The sequence below is a fragment of the Syzygium oleosum genome, unplaced genomic scaffold (genome assembly GCF_021117445.2).
Source record: "Syzygium oleosum isolate NSW1041296 unplaced genomic scaffold, Sole_v2.1 Sole_v2.02, whole genome shotgun sequence".
In the NCBI taxonomy this organism is placed as follows: Eukaryota; Viridiplantae; Streptophyta; class Magnoliopsida; order Myrtales; family Myrtaceae; genus Syzygium; species Syzygium oleosum.
Genome location: NW_026607486.1, coordinates 11,031,431 through 11,051,638, shown reverse-complemented (window position 1 = coordinate 11,051,638; position 20,208 = coordinate 11,031,431). Strand labels below are relative to the sequence as shown.

General features: G+C 41.0%; 2 protein-coding genes across 5 annotated transcripts; both read right to left on the bottom strand.

Annotated features, from left to right (window-relative positions):
- Positions 1–1,471: 1,471 nt before the first annotated feature.
- On the bottom strand, positions 1,472–2,297 carry LOC115681489 (uncharacterized). The gene has a single exon (XM_030605454.2). The coding sequence runs from the start codon at positions 2,204–2,206 to the stop codon at positions 1,748–1,750; it is 459 nt and encodes a 152-aa protein (XP_030461314.1). The 5' UTR covers positions 2,207–2,297; the 3' UTR covers positions 1,472–1,747.
- Positions 2,298–4,933: 2,636 nt separating this feature from the next.
- LOC115681521 (transcription factor ABORTED MICROSPORES) lies at positions 4,934–8,492 on the bottom strand. 4 transcript variants are annotated; one of them, XM_056309023.1, is made up of 10 exons: positions 8,407–8,492; positions 8,068–8,088; positions 7,764–7,867; positions 7,474–7,647; positions 7,311–7,389; positions 7,127–7,195; positions 6,413–6,991; positions 5,891–6,184; positions 5,642–5,818; positions 4,934–5,275 (listed from the first exon to the last, which is right to left on the bottom strand). In XM_056309023.1, the coding sequence occupies exons 3-10, from the start codon at positions 7,859–7,861 to the stop codon at positions 5,102–5,104; spliced, it is 1,644 nt and encodes a 547-aa protein (XP_056164998.1). In that variant the 5' UTR covers positions 7,862–7,867; positions 8,068–8,088; positions 8,407–8,492; the 3' UTR covers positions 4,934–5,101. The 4 variants fall into 4 exon arrangements, with proteins under 4 accessions (XP_056164998.1, XP_056164997.1, XP_056164996.1 ...); XM_056309022.1 differs by having other exon boundaries at positions 8,252–8,458; XM_056309021.1 differs by having other exon boundaries at positions 8,345–8,439.
- Positions 8,493–20,208: the final 11,716 nt, after the last annotated feature.

The following is a 20,208-nucleotide window of genomic DNA, read 5'->3' as shown; positions in this document are numbered from 1 at the left end:
TTTGTTAGATATACTACAGGACCGTCCCTTGGAGAAGCAGGGTACGTAACTAGCGACAGTGTCTACAAGGAGGAGGTAGTTTGCCATATCTTACAAGATCGGGTAGAGCAGAGCAACGGGATAGAGGGAAACTTTTCCAAGAAAGAACTTTACCTGAACCATTTGAAAAGGCTTATGTCGAGGGAGCAAAGCTTGGCAAGAGCTAAATGGGAGATGATGGATGTGCAGATATGCACAGCAAGGTATATACAAGATCAGAAGGATGAATGTACCATATAGATGTACTCTCCAGATGAATATATGCAAAATTCCAATTGTTTCGGGAAGGTTGCTACCATACAAGGAACAGAAGCAACTGTGCACAAAGCACAGCTGTGTCATTTTGTTACAAGGAAAAGCAAATTGGATGGAGAGGTCAATCGACCCTAACCCGCCATTCTTAGAAGCAAAGAGACGATGAATAACATATGAAGCAGAAAACGGCGGGTACAAAGGACCGTGGATTGAACGACAAGTAAAGAGAAGCGAAAATCATCAAGTAAATATACTGGCGATAAATGCAAGCTGACGAATGAATAACTGGACACGATGTCAACTCTCCACGAATATCATGACTCCTAATATGAATTCAATCACCAGAAGAGATTCAATCTCACGGCACGAAATACTTCAATCGACTATTTAGTAAGGGACCGACGTACTCTAAGGTCAAACTCAATGCTTGAGAACTTGTCCAGCCAAATGGTATACTGGAAGGCAATCCCTCTCTGCTCTGACTGCCATCAAAGGCAGAGATGATATTTCTCACAAAAATAGGGTTTCATGTCGACGAGATAACATCAATAAATATAGATGACCTCGTCAACTAAATTTATCTTAAGCTTTCATTAATTTCTTACCATCATGTAGACCGCAACAACACTACTCGAAAATTGGCCTGGTTCCAAGGTGTAGAATCTATGTTGAATCACAATTTAGCAGGGCCTACTATGCGATTCTTGTCTATAAATGAACATTTTGTCGAGCACACTTGGAGAGAGCGAGCTTCTCTTTTGTATTCTTCTCTCTGCGTGCTGACCTTTCCAAGTCAAAACAGAACAAGAGCAGATGACTCCGAAGGCAGCTATAGTCAGATGCAAATGACTTAGCTCAACGTGTTCTATACCCTCAAGATCCATATCCAATGCCGCTTCTCCAACTCATACGGCTTTCCTTTCCCATTGTCTAGAGAATCTAAGATCGAACCGATTCACCTCTCTAAGCTTCAGTAACTCATGATGCCCATCATAGCATCGAAGACTCAATCGCCATCCAACAACACGCCATTCACCACAACTATACATGCAGCATCAGATATGGAAATCAGTGATTATGAACCTCAGAAATCTTTAACTGGGACTCAGTCAAAATGAGAATGGCAAGCTAAGGACCAGCCTTTCCGATCTATCCCAAATAATCGGCACTCGAAAGCTACATTACAACAAATTAGACTGAATTATAACATCTATCCGAACAATGGAGGAGTCCAATTCAACCCGAACGCAAAAAAGATTCAACTGTTCAACCGATCACACGACTCTTCCGGCTAGTACTCTCCACAAAATCGAGTTTTTTCTTATTCAGCCATGCCTCTCTTTTGATAACTATCAAATACATCTCTCCCTTCTCCCTCTCCCTCTCCTCCTAGCAGACCAGCACAATTCCATTATCAACCATAAACTCAAAACGCCGCGAGCATCGAAAACTCTTATCTTACATTGCCCTTGATGATCTTCCTCCTGGCCAGAAACTTCGCCAGCGGGGGCGTGAGCATGATCGTGATCGGCGCCCTGACGGGGAACAGCGCCTTGTTGCACAGGATGGCCAGCGTCAGGGCGCCGCCGGTGGACGCGGCGAGCTCGGCCGTCCGGTTTCGCTTCTTCGCCTCCTCCCCGATCGCGCCCTCGGCCGAGCCCTCTTCGGCCACGAACCCGTCGCTCGGCGTCGAAGAAGGCGGCGGCGGCGGCGGCGATGAAGGGTCCTCTTCGGCGGAGACGCCGACGCCGGGCAGGTGGAGCTTGGCGAAGAGGGACTCGACGTCGGCGTTGTTCTTGATGGCGACGTAGAGGCCGGAGATGGAGGCGGCGGAGACGGAGAAGTGGACGCCGAGGGCCACCTTGCCGTACTTCTTCAGGAGCTCCTTGAACCTGCCGCTCAGCGACGCCATTGACGGATGGATGGATGGATGGATGGATGCAGAGCAGGGCGAGGTGGGCGGTGCGTGTTGGTGGGAGAGGGGTTTTTGGGGGGTTAGGGTTTTGGACTCTTCTGGTTTTCTAGGAGGTGGGGCGTTGAGCGCCCCCATACGACGTCGTTTTCGGGGAGATGGAAGCTCATGGCCTTGATGAGTTTTTAGATCCAAAAGAATAATCTTGAATAGAAGAAGTGCGATCGAGATCTCGGCATCGGAATCAGCACAAATAGGCATGCGATCCTGCGTGGTCGAGGAGGATGGGGATCCACCGAGGCATCCGGATCCGTAACGGTATCCCGATCCCCCTTTCCCGTGAACCGAATCTGGGGCCGGGAGGGGGAGAATGCCTTTCTGTCGAGGGGAACGTTTGCAGCTCCGATCGACTGCTTTGGATTGGAAGACCTTCCGCGCCTACCTCTCTTTGGGTTGCCTGCATGAAGGCTAGCCAAAGCAAGTCCGGTTCTCGTGCCTGCTTGTCGGACTTAATTAAAGCGGAACCGAGAGCTTCTCACTAAGAGAATCGTAAGCTTTGCTTAGATGTCGAATGTAACGAAAATTGGAAAATCGATTGATGATTGGTTGATCTACGGTTTCTAAATAGAGAGATTAGGGAAAGCAATGGCGAAAAAGTGTATAGCGGGCGTGTCTTGATTTACTTACCGATCTCTTTTGTCCTAATCCAGAATGGCTAAGTTCATAAAGGCGGAAACCTGATTAAAAATCGAGGAATCCGATACCCTCTTTTTTCTTTTTGCGGTTAGGCTTCAATAAAGAGGAAGCATGAAAACTACATATCTTCGCGGCTCCGATGTCTCTTAAACAAGCACTACTTCGGCCCGATCAAAAGTGATGTGTAAGCGTTCTGCGGAGAATTTCCAGTGACGAGACACTTAATCAAAGCGCTTTGCTCAATCTCACTTGATCGTATGTTCTATTTTGATTGATTGTTAGCGAAAGATATTTTTTTGATGCTAGATTTTTCGACGGCTCTGAAATATTCGAAACCATTGTTTTGTAGCAGTTTTCATATAAGTCATGACTACCATAAATTTGTAACGGTTTGTAATGTTTTTTGATTTGATGCAGGAATTGATGAAGTAAAAATAGCTCTCTTTTTCATTTACCTTATGTTACTCCGAGCATAATTTAAAAATATATATATCAAAACAAGAAAATTCTCTCCTCTCCTTCTATTTCTTTCTTTGCTGGGTTAGACATATACTTTTTTTCGTTCATGTTCCCTTTAATATTCTGTGCGGAATAAGGCCCCGTTTGGTTTAGTATTCCCAAGGGGCTTTTGGGCTTGAAAGCCCCTTGGGGAAATGCAAGAGCGTTTGACAAGAATTTCCAATAGACTATCGGCCGAAAGCTAGCATTGGGAATGCCCAAAGCTCAAAGCTGATCCGGACCAGCTTTGGGCTTTCAGCATTTGGCAAATGCTGAAACCAATTTTTTTCTTCCCAAACTGCCTTAACTTATTTTTTAATATTTCGATTTTGCCCCTTTGTTACTGTTCATCTTCTTTGCGCTCCGGCGAGAGCCAATGACATTGGATCCGGACGGCGAAGGGCCGACGAGGTCGCCTAACCCTAGGCGACGGCTGCCTGAGGTCACGCGACCTCCGGCAAGGGTCACGCGACCCAGGCGGCCATTGCCTGGGGCAGCGCGACCCTCGCCGGTGGTCACCCGACCTCAGGTGACGGCTACTGGCTCTAGATCTGGCTCGTCGGCGGCCATAGTCCTTCGCTAGCTCCGAGGAAGGGTAAGCTTTTATTTTTAATAAAAAAGAAAATCCCAAACCCTTTTGCAAAAAAAAAATTAGCCAAATACTACTTGGCCCGAAGTAGCTTGATAAAGATTTTTTTACTATACGCTATTTGCATTTCCCCAAGAGACTTTAATCTAAAGGTATTTGCATTTTTCCAAGGCTCTTTTGCAAATTAAACAAAACGGGCCCTAAAGAGGATGGTCTATTGAATCTTGTGAGGATAGTCGCTAGAGGCTGCTGTCACATCGAGTTTCATACTTCAAGGGGTAGAATGATCATTTGGGACGGTGCTTGCATGCCTCAGTCAATTGATTTTTTTTTTATCTCTACTTCAAATTATTCCAACAATCTTAACAAAAATTCTTATGAATTCCCAAGTTGCAACGACATCTCTCTCTCTCTTATTTAGCACAAGAGAAAATGCCTTTCAAGACACACGTAAAGATTGGAAGGGTCCCTCTCAATGGTAAAGAGTACGGCAAGCTCGTCGTGATCGTCCATGTTGTCGACTAGAACTAGGTATGCACACCTCCTCTTTCTCATCACAAGCTTGAAATAAACCCTTTTATTCACATGAATGTTTCCCTAAAATAATACTTACATTACATATAAGGCCCGGTTCTTTCAAAAATGTCCATTTTTTAACCAATCACCCTTAACAATGAGCACCGCACTTTCAGTTAAGTGGCTCAATTTTCACTAAGAATCGTAATAAAGAAGCACACTCTAACCGGCCCGAAATATCACTTCTTCGTGTCACTGCCATGTAATGTAACCGGAAGCTATTCGTGTAACAGGATTCCCTTTAAAGAGTAATTACGCAGAAGTGCTACACGCATAAGCGATCATTTCTTGTCATGAAAACATAGTTAGCACCTTAGATGCCAGAGATTTTGAAATTTTATCAAGTCTAAAATAGATCAAAACCAAAATGGACCAAAGAGTGAAATACATTGCCATGACACAGTGGTACTATTATTTTTCACCCACAAGCCTGGTGAAAGCCAAGAACTGTGAGGAGAGAAGCAGCTTTCTCACTTGAACATCCTATAATGTAAAGATTTTTTTTATCAAACGCTGGGAAGGCAGTGATAGTGAAATCAGAAGGGATGGTTGTGCAGGAGGTGGTAATGATGCTGATGACCATGGCAATTCCTGGCGCCGCCATTCTCCGCAGCTTTGCTCGGCCCTGGCCACCCGCCGGCGGGATTCCTTGTCAGCTCAAGCAGAGAGTCCTTCAGGAGATCGGCTTGCACCAGCTCGCTGTCCTTTTTCTGCAATTCAATCACGAAAAAGAGCCACTTTTTTCAAGCTAAATCATACCAAAAAAGAATAATCCAAATGCAATAAACAAATCTGGGTACACTATAATTGTCCTGTCTGGAGAGTAATGCACTGCATTTATGAAATTGAACCTCCTACAAATGATATGGTTCCTGAATGCCGTTACATTAAAAAATACCCGAAATACAACATTGTGGTCTATATGGGAAATTCGCTAATTGCTCCACAAGTTCAATATAGAGTCTTTGAATAAAGAGGGTGTTAGTATAGTTTATCTGATGTTCTAACTTTTCCTCTCATTCGGTATACTAAGAGTTCCAAGTATTTACTATGCTAGACATGCTTTTAGACAGTACCTCAACTGTGAAAACGTTGGAGACAAGGCTTAGGAATCTGGTAACATTTGCATTGGTCACTTCGAGGCCTATGGAGTCCAAAGCCTCCATTAATCTCACAAACCCACCAGGCCGGTGCTCCCCAAACACCTTGATGAAGAACTCGTTCTCGTCCATCTGCCGAACTTCCACCTGTGGCTGTGTGTTCGCAGTTTTAGCATTTTGCTGAAGCAGTTGAAAAAGAATCGGAGGGACTATCTAATGGAGTACCTCCATGCGTTGTTGCTTGTCATACGCAGTCTCTGACTCGCGGTTTCTCTTGGTGGATCCATCTCCTTGAGTGTTTCCCGGCAGCTGATAAGTAAATGCCGCTTTATCTGATGCTGACAGGAGCCCAATGTTGAAAACCTCGGGTTGGCCAACGGTGAAGTTGCTGCTGCTGCCGGAGTTCCTGGGGTCTTCCACATCCGATTGCTCTTCGAGCTCATCTTGGAGTTCCTTAGCTTGCTTCTGCAGCTCCATTATGTATTCAATTGCATCCCCAAGGATCGAAGCTCTATCCAGCTGTTTTGTCATGAGGAAGCAGTCAAATTGCACAATTTACAGGCAAGAATTCTGTGAAAATCGACATAATAGAGTTTGATCGCAGTTCGGATATTCCTAATGTCATGAATTAGCCCATCAAAGTATCTGAATCTCATTTAAAAAGTTGCTAAGTACTCTGTATGTAGGATGACAACATGCTGAGAAATTCAACTGGAATATAATTTCCAGTATGGCACAGCATATTACCTTGGAAATTTTTGGGACTAGCGAGCGAAGATTGTAGAGGCGGTCATTGAGCTTCTTCCTCCTCCTCCTCTCTGCTTGAAGGTTCTTTGAGTGAGGCTGCTTCCCGTTCCTCTCATCATCCTCCTCGTTCTGATCACTGCAATCAGATGTTGACTTCGTTGCGCCATTTTCCGGTTTGAGCTGTTCCTCATCATTCCCTTGCCACTCCGTGTTCACTTGTTCTGTAGGGACCACATTCAGTTGTTCCACTCCATCCGTCTCTTGAAATCCGTCTCCTGCTGACAGCTTGTTGAAAGGATTCATTTCCTCGTTACCTACAAAAGTGTCATACGATCCTCCGATGGTTGCCTCATACAGGTGGATTCCGTCACCGGAAGCATCGTGCAGGTTCAGATTTTCGGGCAGTTGTGCCGGCGAATTGATGTGGTCATTTGGGTCGATCAGCTGTGGCAGATCATTCAAAGCATTTGGTGTTATCGAGAAATTTGTCTCCATACAGACTGAGGATAGGGAATCGGCATCAAACGGAATGGAGAACTGGGATGTGATAAAGCCTATGATTTCTTGATCTTCTGGTACCTAAAGCGACAGAAACACATGAGGCGACATTTCAGGGAGAGATGAAACTCTGACAAGTTGATCAAGCCAAAAATCTATCGATCTTTCCACTAAGCGTAAACTCACAAGAACCGCTGTGACATTCAAATCACATACTTGTTTAGTGACAAAAAGCTCGATCAAACCTCCAGGAAATGGTATCAGAACCTTGGTCCCGATTGTATCCTGCAAAAGGACAGAAATTTCTTTGATCACCTTGCGATGAGACATCAATGTTCGAAAAACAAGCGAGATAAATAGACACAATGCAGTTTGATGGACATATCAGTTGTTAACTCACTTCTTCTGCTTTCGAGTCGGAGCTGCTAGCGAAGTTAAGCCACCTTGGTTGGGACGACATGAAGGCATGCGCATAAATTCTGCTCACAAGAAATTGTATTTTCATATGGCAACAGAAACTCCAGTCCATCAAAAAACAAAAGGAAATGGTGAGTTGAAAGTACCCGGATTCCAGGGGCACGGAAGAGGGCATCTGAGCAAGGAGTTCACAAGCTTTCGTTCTTCTTGGATGCTGAAACATGACATCTCTACAAGGAGATACTGGAAAACCGAACTCTTCACCTCCGATTTCGTTGTGTTCAGCTCCGGCGCAGCAACAGTCAATCCACTCTATCAGTCTATAACAAATACCGAGACCATATTTTCACCGGAAAAAGATGAGAACATGAGAGAGAGAGAGAGAGAGAGAGAGAGAGAGAGAGAGAGAGAGAGAGGAATCTAGGAATTTCTAAACTTTTGATCTTCACTCAATTTCCAGAGAACACAGAAGTCCCAGCCAGTTGAGCCTATGAGGGGCCGAAGTCGTTCCATCAGAGTCTGGACAATAATCATCTTCACCTGCAAATTTATTTGATCAGTTCGATTCAAGAATTCACAAGAAAGTGAACTTCAGGCACAATCCTAGTGCTCAAGGACTAAGAATTTAATCAGGGCAAGGTTCAAGTTTCTCAAACAACAATCTTTGACATCAGACACACTGACTAGAGCCAGAACTAGAGAGCTGCAACGAAAAACATGACAGATATGATGGTAGGTACCTGCAAAATCTCAGTGACTTCCTGTTTTGGCTAAGCGTTATCAGTGAAGAGTCAAGACCAAAGAAATTGAAATAGAGGAAACGGGAACAACAGAGCAGAGCAAATAAAGGACAAAAAGGCAAGACATTGACATAAAAAATCTAGGTGATAGCAATGGCTAACTGCATCATTCCAACACACCCACCTCATTGCATCACCAAATGAATTGACCCGAGAAAAAAAAACAGCAAAAATACAAGGAAAAAGAATCGAAGAATCTCTACAGCTAAATCTGTTCTTCTTGATTCATGAAGAAAGATGAGGAGGAGAGACAAGAGTCATCAACTCTTCATGCTTCACCTCTCAGATTTTCTTGAAGAGCTTGAGGTCTGTTAGAAACATAGTAGGTGACATGCAATGCTTGCATGGGATTAAATAAGGGAAACTCCAATTGAAGGAAAGAAATGGCATCTTTAAATATTAATTAAGTATGTGAACTGAGGTGATGATGCAGGAGCATATCGCATGACCTAAGATGGCGTGCCAAAGAGCCTAACTACCTTGGCAAGTCTTTCGATCCGTCCTGGACGATGATGCTCGCAACTCGTGTCTCAACTACTCTACAACTATAACTCGAAGGATTCACATACATCAGCATTTTACTTTCCTTTTCTTTCCATTTTTTCTTTGGTAATTTAAGTCAATAAATTTTATAATTCAAGAAAATGTGCATGACCGGTTCACCCGTCGGTTCAACGGGTTGATTCACGAACCGCCAACTCTACCGGTTCTTTGACCGGCCGGGTTTAAAAGGCATTGCTTCTCTCTTAATAACTACAGATGTTTAACCACGTCTCATGCAACTCCGTTGACAGAAACACAAGCACCTAGCAGCTGCTGTCACTTACTTCATGGGAAAGAATTGTTGCTTCTTGAGGGCTGATTATATTCGTTCTTTCTATGACTCCGGTGATCGATAGTTTAGCGTGCTTCAGAGTCAGAGGCGGTTCGACCATAGAGGCGGCCAGAAGATATGAAGTTTAGTTTTCAAGTGCTCCAATATGTTCTCATGATGAAGATTAGCATGGTTGATGGTTGGAAATAGTGTTGGGGTTTGGAGATAATGAGGGACTAGATTGAAGAAATAAAATTTTTGAGTGCTAAAACTAAAGAGAATATGAATTATGAGTAGCAAGTATCTGACGGCTTGCTTGGTTGCAAGAATGGAATAAGACTATGATGTAATAGCTGTTACGTTTAATAATATTGTAACAACTATTACGTTTGTTTGGTTTGAGTAATGTAATACCTATTATACCATTTGTTTGTGAATGACATATGTAATAACGTGGGAATACTATTGCAATTCCCTAAAATACCCTTAAAATCGGAATTAGAGTAAATATCACAATTTTTACTTAAATAGTGAACCGTCAATTCATGAGCTTAATATCCGATCTATAGTAGAAGATATGTACTTTATATCAAATTATTTTACTTAGATTATTTGCACCTAAAAGTTGGCTATTAACTTAGTTTTTCTTCGTTTTGAACTAATAAGATCTTGTGCTGCGTTTTCATATGTTTGGGGACTTCTTCCAATTCATTTTCTAGAAAATGTACTTGTCCAAGATGATTCTATATGATAGTGTTAATGTCTTAAGTACATGTACAACTTGCATTACTCGGTAAATGTTGTTAACATAGCTAAAGAACCGCCGTTTATAACATAGCTAAATGCACGCATTTTATGGTTAACCGATAATTTGAGAGAAATAGATTTGACTACACAAGTTGATGATACGTATTTAAGAATTAACAAAAAGAATTTTGTTTCTGTTGTCTCCATAATGGCAGGGCAATAAATTTTCACTGAATAAAGTCACAATATTTCATGTATGAATAAATGTGGTGATCATAAAATATTTTATATAAAACTTTAAAATACGGGAAGGAACATATGGTTGCACTAAAATACATACTTCTGCAAATAAAAGTTTCAAAAATAAGTAAATCAGGAGCTTTTTCTTCTCTGGTCCTCACCATCCTTATATTAGGGTGCGTTTGTTTGAAGGAAAGTGTTTTCCGAGAATCCATTTTTCGAAACACCAAAAATAATAAGTCTACCGAAAACACTTTCCGGTCAAAGAAAACATTCATGTATAAAATTAGGAAAGTGAATTTCATAATCTAAGAAGGTGAAAACACTTTCTGGAATTGTACATCTTGAATTTGTTACTATTTTATTTTTTTAATTTTTAATTTTATTTTTCTTTTCTCTTTTTCTTTTCTTTGTTTTTTTTCCTTCTTCCTCCTTTCTCTGGTTGCTGGCCTCAGCCACAGGCCACAGGCCACAAGCGCTGGTTGGCAAAACAAACGTATTTTGAACTCATTTTCCAAATGAGATCCAAACACATAAAACTTTTTTTATTACATATCACCAAACAAAGGAAAACTAATCATTTTACCTATAAAACATTTTCCAGAAACATTACGTTTTCCGTGAAGCAAACACACCCTTAGTCTCTTTTCTTCTTTCGTCAGCGTGTGCACGCACACACAATTCAAAACAAATGATACGTTCACATTTTACCAAACGCTTCAGCATGTTGGGCCAATCTTTTTCATCATGAAGATGGGTTCAAATTTTCTCTAGTTTAGCACAAAAATACTTGATGATGAAAAAAGGCATCAAGGCCACCATGAAATGGGCTCATTTTCATAAAAGTGACAAACAAATAAATGCATTAGTAAGAATATTCAATAAAACCAACAAATGAGTCAGAATTTTTGCACATTTGAGTCACTTATTACTATTTGGGGCTGCCTTTTACTCTCTATTTGAGTAATAAACGAAAAATAAATCAAACTAAATTTCAATAACAAATTTACCTTGTCGTTGTCTTTACTATCAAATTCTGGAAAAATTACATAAAAAATGGTAGAGGATTATTCAAGGTATATCAATTATAGAATAAGTGTTATTATTAGCACTTGCCATGTTACATGTATCAACCATGTGCGTTCATTTTCAACACGTGGCACAACTGTAAAGGATATCCTACTAAGCTTGCTTATTATATATAGATGCTTGCCGTGGAAAAGAGCAATAAAAGCAAACGTTCTTCTTGTTCAGCATGTTTCGTACATAAAATACATAGATCAGCAATATGACGTCACTTCCTCATTTTACTTAATGTTTGCAGCTTCTGATGATTAGTTACCCGGAATCGTATGAAGTAAAATTTATGATCATATGGCTGAAACTATCAACGTCTAGGCCTCAACCTAGTTAACTTTTCCCACGCCTTGATCCTAGAAATACTACTTCATATGAAGAAGCAGAGTGTGGGGATAGAGTACCACGTAGCTTAAATGTCCACTATAGTTTTTAGATCTTGGAGTGGCCGTCTCCGTTCATTCCCTTCTGTAAAATCTGCCACTCAATCTCTCTTCCAATGCAGCATCATTAAACTGCTGTAAAATATCTTTCAAACGGTATCCACAGAGGTGCCAACGGTGCTGCCATATAAGGTGATTGATATCCTAACATGATATTTGTCACGGGTTTTAATAGACTCCTCAATTTAAGAATTTTTCACCAAGCATAGACATTGTCAGCTCAACTTGCCAAAACCCATAATCGCTTTAACAAGCAACAATGAATCCATGCTATCCAAAGTGAGCTTGATTGTACCAGCAAACCCTAATTTTGTAAGTCAGCAAGCATGGTTCGAAGACAGAAGATTCCTAAGCGCTAATGCACACTCACATTTAGCAGGAGTGATCGCTTCCCAGCCTAAAATCGGGAACCGAGTCTATAACTCCTGGTTCCAAAATTTTGGAATTGAGGCTAGTTTTAGAATTGCATGTTTTAGTCAGGTTTTTAGTTTTACTTGAGAATCGGTAAAAGCATAAATTTGTAGAGTTTTCTTCCCACCATTATTGTGAGAGCAATTGCTTCATTTATTATTTATTAGGGAAAAATTGGAAGAAAGAAAGTGGTGCACTCTAACTAATGACATTCAAGGTGATATGATGAAGATTCAGCCCTTCCCAAAACTATGGAGTTTCTTTTTTATGGGTAGAGAAAGCTATGGAGTTTGGTAGCTGGATAATCATTGAGCAGTGATTGCGTAGGGCCACGCAAGCATTGATGGTGACGGGACTAGTGTGTAGACCAGCCCCATTCTTCTTTCATAGTCCAGTTACCATTCTCATTCTTTCACAATTCCGGCCCACCATTCCTCTTCTTCGGTCTCGCCTTTCTCCTCCACTACATCCTCCATGACCCCCTTCTTCACAAGCATAAAAATCATATTTTTTCACAGAAAACACAATCTTTAGTTGATTTCACTTGTGCCCTTTTGCTGAAGTAGAGGGTCGCGGAAGAGGCGTGGTGAAAGTGAGAGGCCTGCAATGCGAGAGTGAGAGGTAAGGCTTGAGGCGATCTAAGAAGGCGAGGCGAGATCGAGAAAGGGAGGTGAGGCTGCGAGTGAGGCATGAGAGAGGCGAGAGGTCGAGATTTGTGAGATTGAGAGGCTAGGGTTTCGCTTTTTGCCTCCGCTAGCTTTACTCTTTAGTTTAGAGAAAAAAATTACTGGTCCGATTGGTCTGGTTCTGCACTAGGAACCGGGATCCGAACATGTTATTCCGCTTCCAAATTTTGAGAACTAAGAATCTGACTGGTCTCCTCGCGAACCGCCCAAAACTAATTGTGTAATCGAAAGTGATGATTGGATCATTCAATTTCACTATCCTTGCTTCACAACAGGTTTCTGGATCTTCTAATATGTGTTATAGTGAATAATATGAGGAAACAAAACGATAAAGAGAAAGGAAATTGAGACCGATAGTTCTTTGTGCAATGTCTTTTTAAAATTTTTAATTCATCATTATAATAATTGAATTATTCTTAAATGTTCAATGTATACCTGAAACTTTCACTTTGTTTAATATTGTCCCTCAACTTATCATGACAAAATTAAATGAGTCGTTAGAGAAAACGTCTCTGATCTTTCTTCATGAGGAACTAGTCCTCTTTACTCCCGCCCTCTCAACATTCCCCTTGTTCTTTGATTGAAGCCTCGTTTGAGTGATGATGAGCTACTTGACCAATTTGCTCGAGAATATAAAACCCCCAATCAGCATCATTCCCATAATACTGAATTGGGGTTGCCCAAAAAGGTTAGCTTCTTCGTAAATGGGGGGATGATAATGAAGAAAGGAAGGCTTGTAATTGCATCTAAAGCTATTTCAATAATTGATTATGAGGTTTCTATTCTAGTGGAACAGGAAATAGCTGGACATCGTAATGGAACCTTGCTATCAAATGTTTGCAATCAACCTAAATCTCCTGAACCCATATTGATTAAAGATAGTGGGATCCTGGTGGTGATACAGAGGAGCTAGCTTCAATGGTACCTGATTCCTTTGATGTTAAAATGGATTAAGTTGACCACTACATTGCTTTAATTATCATTTAATATTTTACTTGATGATGAATATTTTGATTTGGAGTTGTCAATGAGCTGGAAATGAGAAGTTTCTTCTCTTGATGAGGAATATTGTCAGCAAACAAAGTTAGCTTCGTATCGGGTTGCCATATCCAAGATAATACTATCATTGCTCAGATTCAATGTGAAAAATGAAGGAGAAGAAAGGCTATACGCTGTCAAGGTCGATCTGGAGAAAGCGTACGATAGGCTAAGGTGGGATTCTTTCATAATTCTCTTCGCATGACGGGACTTCCAAATTCTCTAGTGGATTTCATCATGCAATGTATTACTAACGGTATGCAATTTTGGAATGATGAACTTACAAAATTGTTCCAAACTATTTCACCTTATTTATTTATCCTTTGTATGAAATGGCTTTCTCATCTAATCATGCGATTGGTAGATAAGGGTGACCAGAAGCCGTTTCGAGTTCATCAAGGTAGTTTTGTCCTATCTCATTTGATATTTGCATATGATCTCCTTTTATTTGTTGAAGCTTATGTTGAGCAAATGCAAGTTATTACAAGTGTCTAGAATAATTCTGTGATGCTTCTGGTCAAAAAGTAAGTGCCACTAAATCTGAACTTTTTAGTTCTAAGAATGTCCCTCGCTACAAAATGCTCCATATTAGTTCTGCTATACACTTTCCTCTTACAAGTAATCTTGGCAAGTATTTAGGAGTACCACTTCTTCATGACCGAGTTAGTCGTAAAACTTACCAACCTATTATTGATAAAGTGCATAGTAAATTAAGTGGATGGAAGGCTAAAAATTTTCTTGCAGGGAGAACAACTTTGGTTCAATCTATTGCTATGACTATGCCTTTGTATGTGATGCAATCAGCAAAAATCTGCTATAACTTGTGAAGCATTTGAACGTGATTGTCGGAATTTGGTTTGGAGTGATGTTTATGAAAAAAAGAAAATTCACCTATTAGGATGGGAAAAGCTTTGCCAACTAATGAATTATGGAGGATTAGGACTTCGCAAATTATGTGGGAGTAATAAAGCATTTCTTATTAAACTTGCTTGGGTCTCAATTTTCGAAACCAGAGTCCTTATGGGTAACTTTTATTAGAGACAAATATCATTGCTTTGCACTACTCCCTGATTCTATTCCAACTCGTCCCACCTATTCTTTAATTTGGAAAGCTCTTCGTGAAGTATGGGATTGTAGGAACCAAAAAGGATATAGACAAACTTTGAAGATTTTGGTGAGAAGCACACAAATACACAAACGAGAGAGAATAATATTCAAAATGCCTTTTGCACAGGCTATACACAGAAAAATACAAGCTTAGCTTTACAAGCTCTTTCTCACAATTCTCAACTCTCTCTTTCTATGGCTTTCCACACACTCTAACACAAATAGGGAGGGGACAACCTATTTATACTACTCCTAAGGTATAGGTGAAATTTTCTTGAAGACCAAGTTTGTATTATCTTGAAGACCAAGTTTTATGCTTGAGGACTTGTAAACTTGAGGATCAAGTTTGAATAAAGACAAAAACGATTTTAATATTTCTAATAGCCTCCCTTAAAATTGATTTTGGAAATCAACAACACCAAGTATCGTCTTCAATTTCTCGAACAAATCTGCCTTCAATGGTTTCGTCAAAATATATGCAATCTGATCCTCGGATCTACGGAAATCAAGTTCAATCTCTCCATCTTTGACTAGCTCACGGATATAATGATGCTTGATGTCTATGTGTTTGCTCCTGCCATGAAAAACAGGATTCTTGGCTAATGCAATTGCCGACTTGTTATCACACATCAATTTTGTAGGATCTTTCAACGGTTCTGAGCTACGAGTGCTAAGACCATCCGAATGGTATTCATTTGAGCCATTGGTGCAAATACTTCAAAATGATCAATACTTGGCTTTTGCTTATAGCCTGTCACGACCAGTCTGGCTTTGTAACGGTCCACCTGATCGTCAGGTTTGTACTTTGTCTTGTACACCCACTTGATACCAATGGGCTTCTTACCAGATGGTAAAGAAGTTAGCACCCACGTGTCATTCTTTTCAATGGAGCGGATTTCTTCATCCATTGCTTGGATCCGCTTTTCATCTACAGCCGCTTCATTATAGGATATAGGGTCACATTTAGCAAATAAATAAAAATTTACAATAGTTTTATCAGTGATTTCGTCATTATCACTGTCATTGTTTCTTGTGACCACATAATCCCTGAATTTTGCTGGAGTCTCTCGCAGTCGCTGTGAACGACGTAATGGTGGTTTTGAAGCTGCTGTTGGGGAAGAAAATGCACCACCAATCGAAGATGATGAAGAAGATGCACCACTGGTCGAAGATGATTGAGGTTTTTTTGTATCTCCTTCTAATGGTTCATCTTTGATGGTAATGTTTTTCTGGTCACTTTTTTGGTTCTAGTCCTAGGCTTTATCTTCTAAAAACTGGACATCCGTGCCGATGATTATCTTTTTGGTGACTGGATTATATAGCCTTTAGTTGTGTTACTATAGCCAATGAAGATGCACTTCTCGCTTTTGTCATCCAACTTCTTCCTCCGTTCATCTGGTATATGGGGATATGTCACGCACCCAAATACTCGTAGGAACGAAACATCTGGCTTGTTGCCGCTCCAAGCCTCTTCTGGGGTTCTTCCAAGAACACTTTTTATTGGACACCTGTTCAGCACAAATACAGCACAAGCAACGGTTTCTGCCCAAAACTTCTTTGGTAAATCTTTAGCCTTTAGCATACTCCTTGCCATTTCAAAAATCGTTCTATTCTGTCTTTCTGCTATACTATTTTGTTGAGGAGTATAGCTAGCAGTCAACTGACGTTTTACTCCATGAATTTTATAGTATTTGTCAAATTCATTAGAAGTAAATTCTCCACCTCTATCCGATTTCAACGTCTTTAGATTAAAACCACTATGTTTCTCAACATGGACTCTTTAAATTTGCCAAAAGCTTTTGATTTTTCTCTTAAGAAATATACCCATGTTTTTCTAGTAAAATCATCGACAAAAATTAGTGTGTACCTTTTTTGTCCGATTGATTCCACCTCAATAGGGCCATATATATATACCAACTCCAAAGGCTGCTTGGCTCTTCTAGCTTTTCCAACTGGAAAGGATTCTCGATGTTGTTTTCCAACAAGCATCCTTCGCATGGACGATCTGGACAGTCAATCAAAGGCATGCCGGCCACCATCTTTTTTCTAGACGAGTAATTTTAGTCCACGAAAATTTAGATGACCGAATCGAAGATGCCACAGCCACTTGCTATCTTTTGCCATCGCTTGAAAAATTAACAGAGTATTCGTCTGAAGGGACAGAGGGAACATCCGGTTCTTCGTCATCTGCGCCGTCGTGATCAACTTATTGTTTACACCTCTAATAGTGCAAACTCCATTTTCAATTAACTCTATGACCTTTTTCGGAAAGTTGCCCAACACTAAGCAAATTCCAGAAAAGTCTTGGCACAAAGTAAACGTTTGCAATAGTAACATCAGTACCATTTTTTGATTTGATATCAATGTTACCTTTGCCCAAAACGGGAATTTTTTATTTATTCCTGAAGTTGACTTCACCACGAACTGTCTCATCTAATTGCGAGAATAGCTCCTTTCGGCCACACATGTGATTACTGCATCCGGTATCGAGATACCAGATATTGGTATCCATGGTAATCGAGTCATCCATTTTGCATGCTAACACCACGTTTTCATTAGCATCGACAACATGTACACGTTCTAGCAGCTCGTGCCCCATGTTTGCTAGACATTCAGATTTGTAATGTTTGAATATGTTACACTTAAAACACTTGATCTTTGATTTGTCACGTGTTTTATACCTTCCCGTGGAATTCGAATTTCCACCTCTACCTCGGGCACCTCCACGACCTCAGGCACCATGATGGCCTCCTTGATTTGAGTGAGCGACCCGACTCTGCAATGCTTGCTTGGGATTCGAATCGATGGACTTCTGATTCATTCTTTGCTCATGCGAGCATAATGAACCCATTAACCGCTCCAACATCATGGTTGATATATCTTGGCCTTCTTCGATCGCCGTAACAACGTAGTCAAATCTCTTAGTCAAAGATTTTAAGATTTTTTCTACAACTCGAATGTTGACACCTAAATTTTGGAGATCCCGTTATTTAAATATTGCATAGAAAAATTAGGGATTAAATTTTAACCCCTAAACAAAAATATTAAAATTGCATAGCATATAGTTTAGGTTCATATAGGTTAGTTGCATTCCGCATCGGACCGGCGGTGGCGAGAAAGCTGAAAATTCATCTCGTAAACCGAGCTCGAGCACTCGGCTCACTCAAGGGATTGGGGGCCAAAATTCACAAGTCTAAAAGGCTTTGGTTGTTTTAATTTGAGCTTAAATCAGTCCGAATTAATTTAGCCCATTTGGAATTAAAATTAAATTAAATGATAAAGCCTAAGTCTAAGCCCATTATGACTAGAAAGCCCGGTTAATTAACCTAGGGTTGCGATATATATATGTCGTTATGTGTCATAATCAAGGGGGGCTCTCATAATTTTTAGGTGTTAAATGTTTTTGCAGAATGGGAGGTATACGGGGAGGCGTGATTGTTAACCCTTGTTTTGCAGGGAGGTGTTTGGATGTATGGTTTATTTTATGCACGAAGCGCTGTATGATATAACTTGCTGTGCATGCCTTGCATTTACACTACACCGCACACACTACCCGCTGCCGGACCTGGGCGGCACAGGTTTAGGATGGTACTGAGACAGCGGACACCCCGACCACACCCGCGTGGTACGGGTCGCCCTCCTTAGTCCCGAAAGTTCTTTCACGGTGTCATTGAGTTACCACCACGGTTGCACCCTTTGCAACCCAGGTCGGCTCCTTGACTAAGCCGGAGTCAGGGGAACCCCGGCCTAACCACAACCATGACTGGTTTAGCCCGGTAATCCTCGCATCTCCACTTTGCAAGCCAAAGTCTAGATAGATATCGAACCTCACATTTCATGCGCATGTCTATGTGATTGCCATGGTCCTACCGGGTAAAGTAAGTCTTCTGAACTCTCCTTTTTGCAATTTATTTAGTTATTGCATTTTTCGGGTCGGTCCATGATAGGTCTAGGTTGGGTTTTAAATTTGAAAGTAATAATCATTGAGTCCTTTTTAAAAAAAAGAAAAAAAAAGAAAGCTCTTTTAGAGAATTTCTTTTCAATCTATGTCTTTATTTTCCTAGATGTGTCATAGGTAATTATTTTCCTAAGAAGTTTGTCGTCGTCTTTCTTTTACAAAAAAAAAAAAGGGTTTTAGAGAATTTGTTTTCAGTTCATAGTTTCTAGGGAGTCTCAATTTTTGTTTTTCATAGTTTTATGATTAGGGATTTTGGTGCTTCTATTTCCTAGGTTGTGTCGAGGGCGTTATTTACATTTCTTTGCCTAGATCACTTTTCATAAAGTCTCGTCCATATACGAATATTTTCATGAATAAACAAAAAAAGACTAGAAGCGTGTCATGGACCAACCTTGTCTTGACCATGTGCTTATTTGGTTCATTTCCTTTACATTAGGTAATTACGGACCGATCGCGATCGCCTATTCATACGCGGTCGAGAACTAGAATGGCCGATCAAACTGACTTACGAGATCGTGTCGTTGGCATTGAGGACCAAATGAAGCAAGTCCTCGCCACAATGCAACAGATGTCCGCTGAGATCAAAGCCCTTCGGCTGACTCCCATTCCTATATCCCCTGAAGCATCAGCCCCAAAACATAAAGGTGGAAAGAATGTAGATAGTGAGGAAGATGACGATCTTCCTGATTTAGTAGATGACCCCGTCCAGATTATCGTCAACAAGGACAAACCTGATGAACGGGTCAACAAACTTGAAGAGAGAGTGAAGCAGCTGGAAGGCTCACATGATTCACCCTCAATCGACTTGTCTCTTTACTCACAGATCAAAATCCCGAAGAAGTTCAAGATGCCGGATTTTGACAAGTACAATGGCACCTCCTGCCCAAAAGCCCACCTGCAGCTATACCACGTACAAATGACACCGTACGTTGATAATGAACTCCTGATGATTCATGCATTTCAGGCAAGTCTGACGGGTCCTGCCTTGAACTGGTATCTCATGAAGAAGATAAATGGCCTCAAAACCTGGAAGGAAGTTAGCGAAGCATTCCTAAAGCAGTACAGGTTCATAACGGACATCATTCCTACCCGTGATGACCTCGAGCGTGCTCAGATGAAGAAGAATGAGTCATTCAAGGATTATGCTATCAGATGGAGAAACATAGCCGCACAGATTATCCCAGAACCCATAGATAGTGAATTGAAGAGGATGTTTATTAAAACTCTACCGTTCGAATACCGTAATCGGATGGTAGCCACTCCGGCTGACAACTTCAATCAACTCATCCCTATAGGCGAACAGATTGAGATAGGGCTGAAAGATGGGTGGTTTGTGGAGCCGTCTTCCTCGACCAAAAGATTTGGTGCAAGAAAGGAGAAAGAGCCGGCAGCTGAAGTGAATGTGACTTATACCCAACCGGGCCGGTGGAATGCTAACCATGTCCCAGCAATCCAAGTAGCAGAAGCTCGACAATTATGGGTCGTCAACCCTTTCAGAAGAAGAACAACAAGAGGCAATTCACCCCCCTCCCCGGGTCGTTGTCTCAAGTATTGGCGGTC

What these genes read in the sequence shown, in the direction of transcription:
- LOC115681489 (XM_030605454.2), bottom strand. Translation starts at nt 2,206, where the DNA reads ATGGCGTCGCTGAGCGGCAGGTTCAAGGAGCTCCTGAAGAAGTACGGC.
- LOC115681521 (XM_056309021.1), bottom strand. An exon ending in AGCTTTTTGTCACTAAACAA is followed by an intron (nt 6,992 to 7,126) that starts GTATGTGATTTG and finishes CTGTCGCTTTAG; the next exon opens with GTACCAGAAGATCAAGAAAT. An exon ending in CCAACGTTTTCACAGTTGAG is followed by an intron (nt 5,276 to 5,641) that starts GTACTGTCTAAA and finishes ATTGAATTGCAG; the next exon opens with AAAAAGGACAGCGAGCTGGT.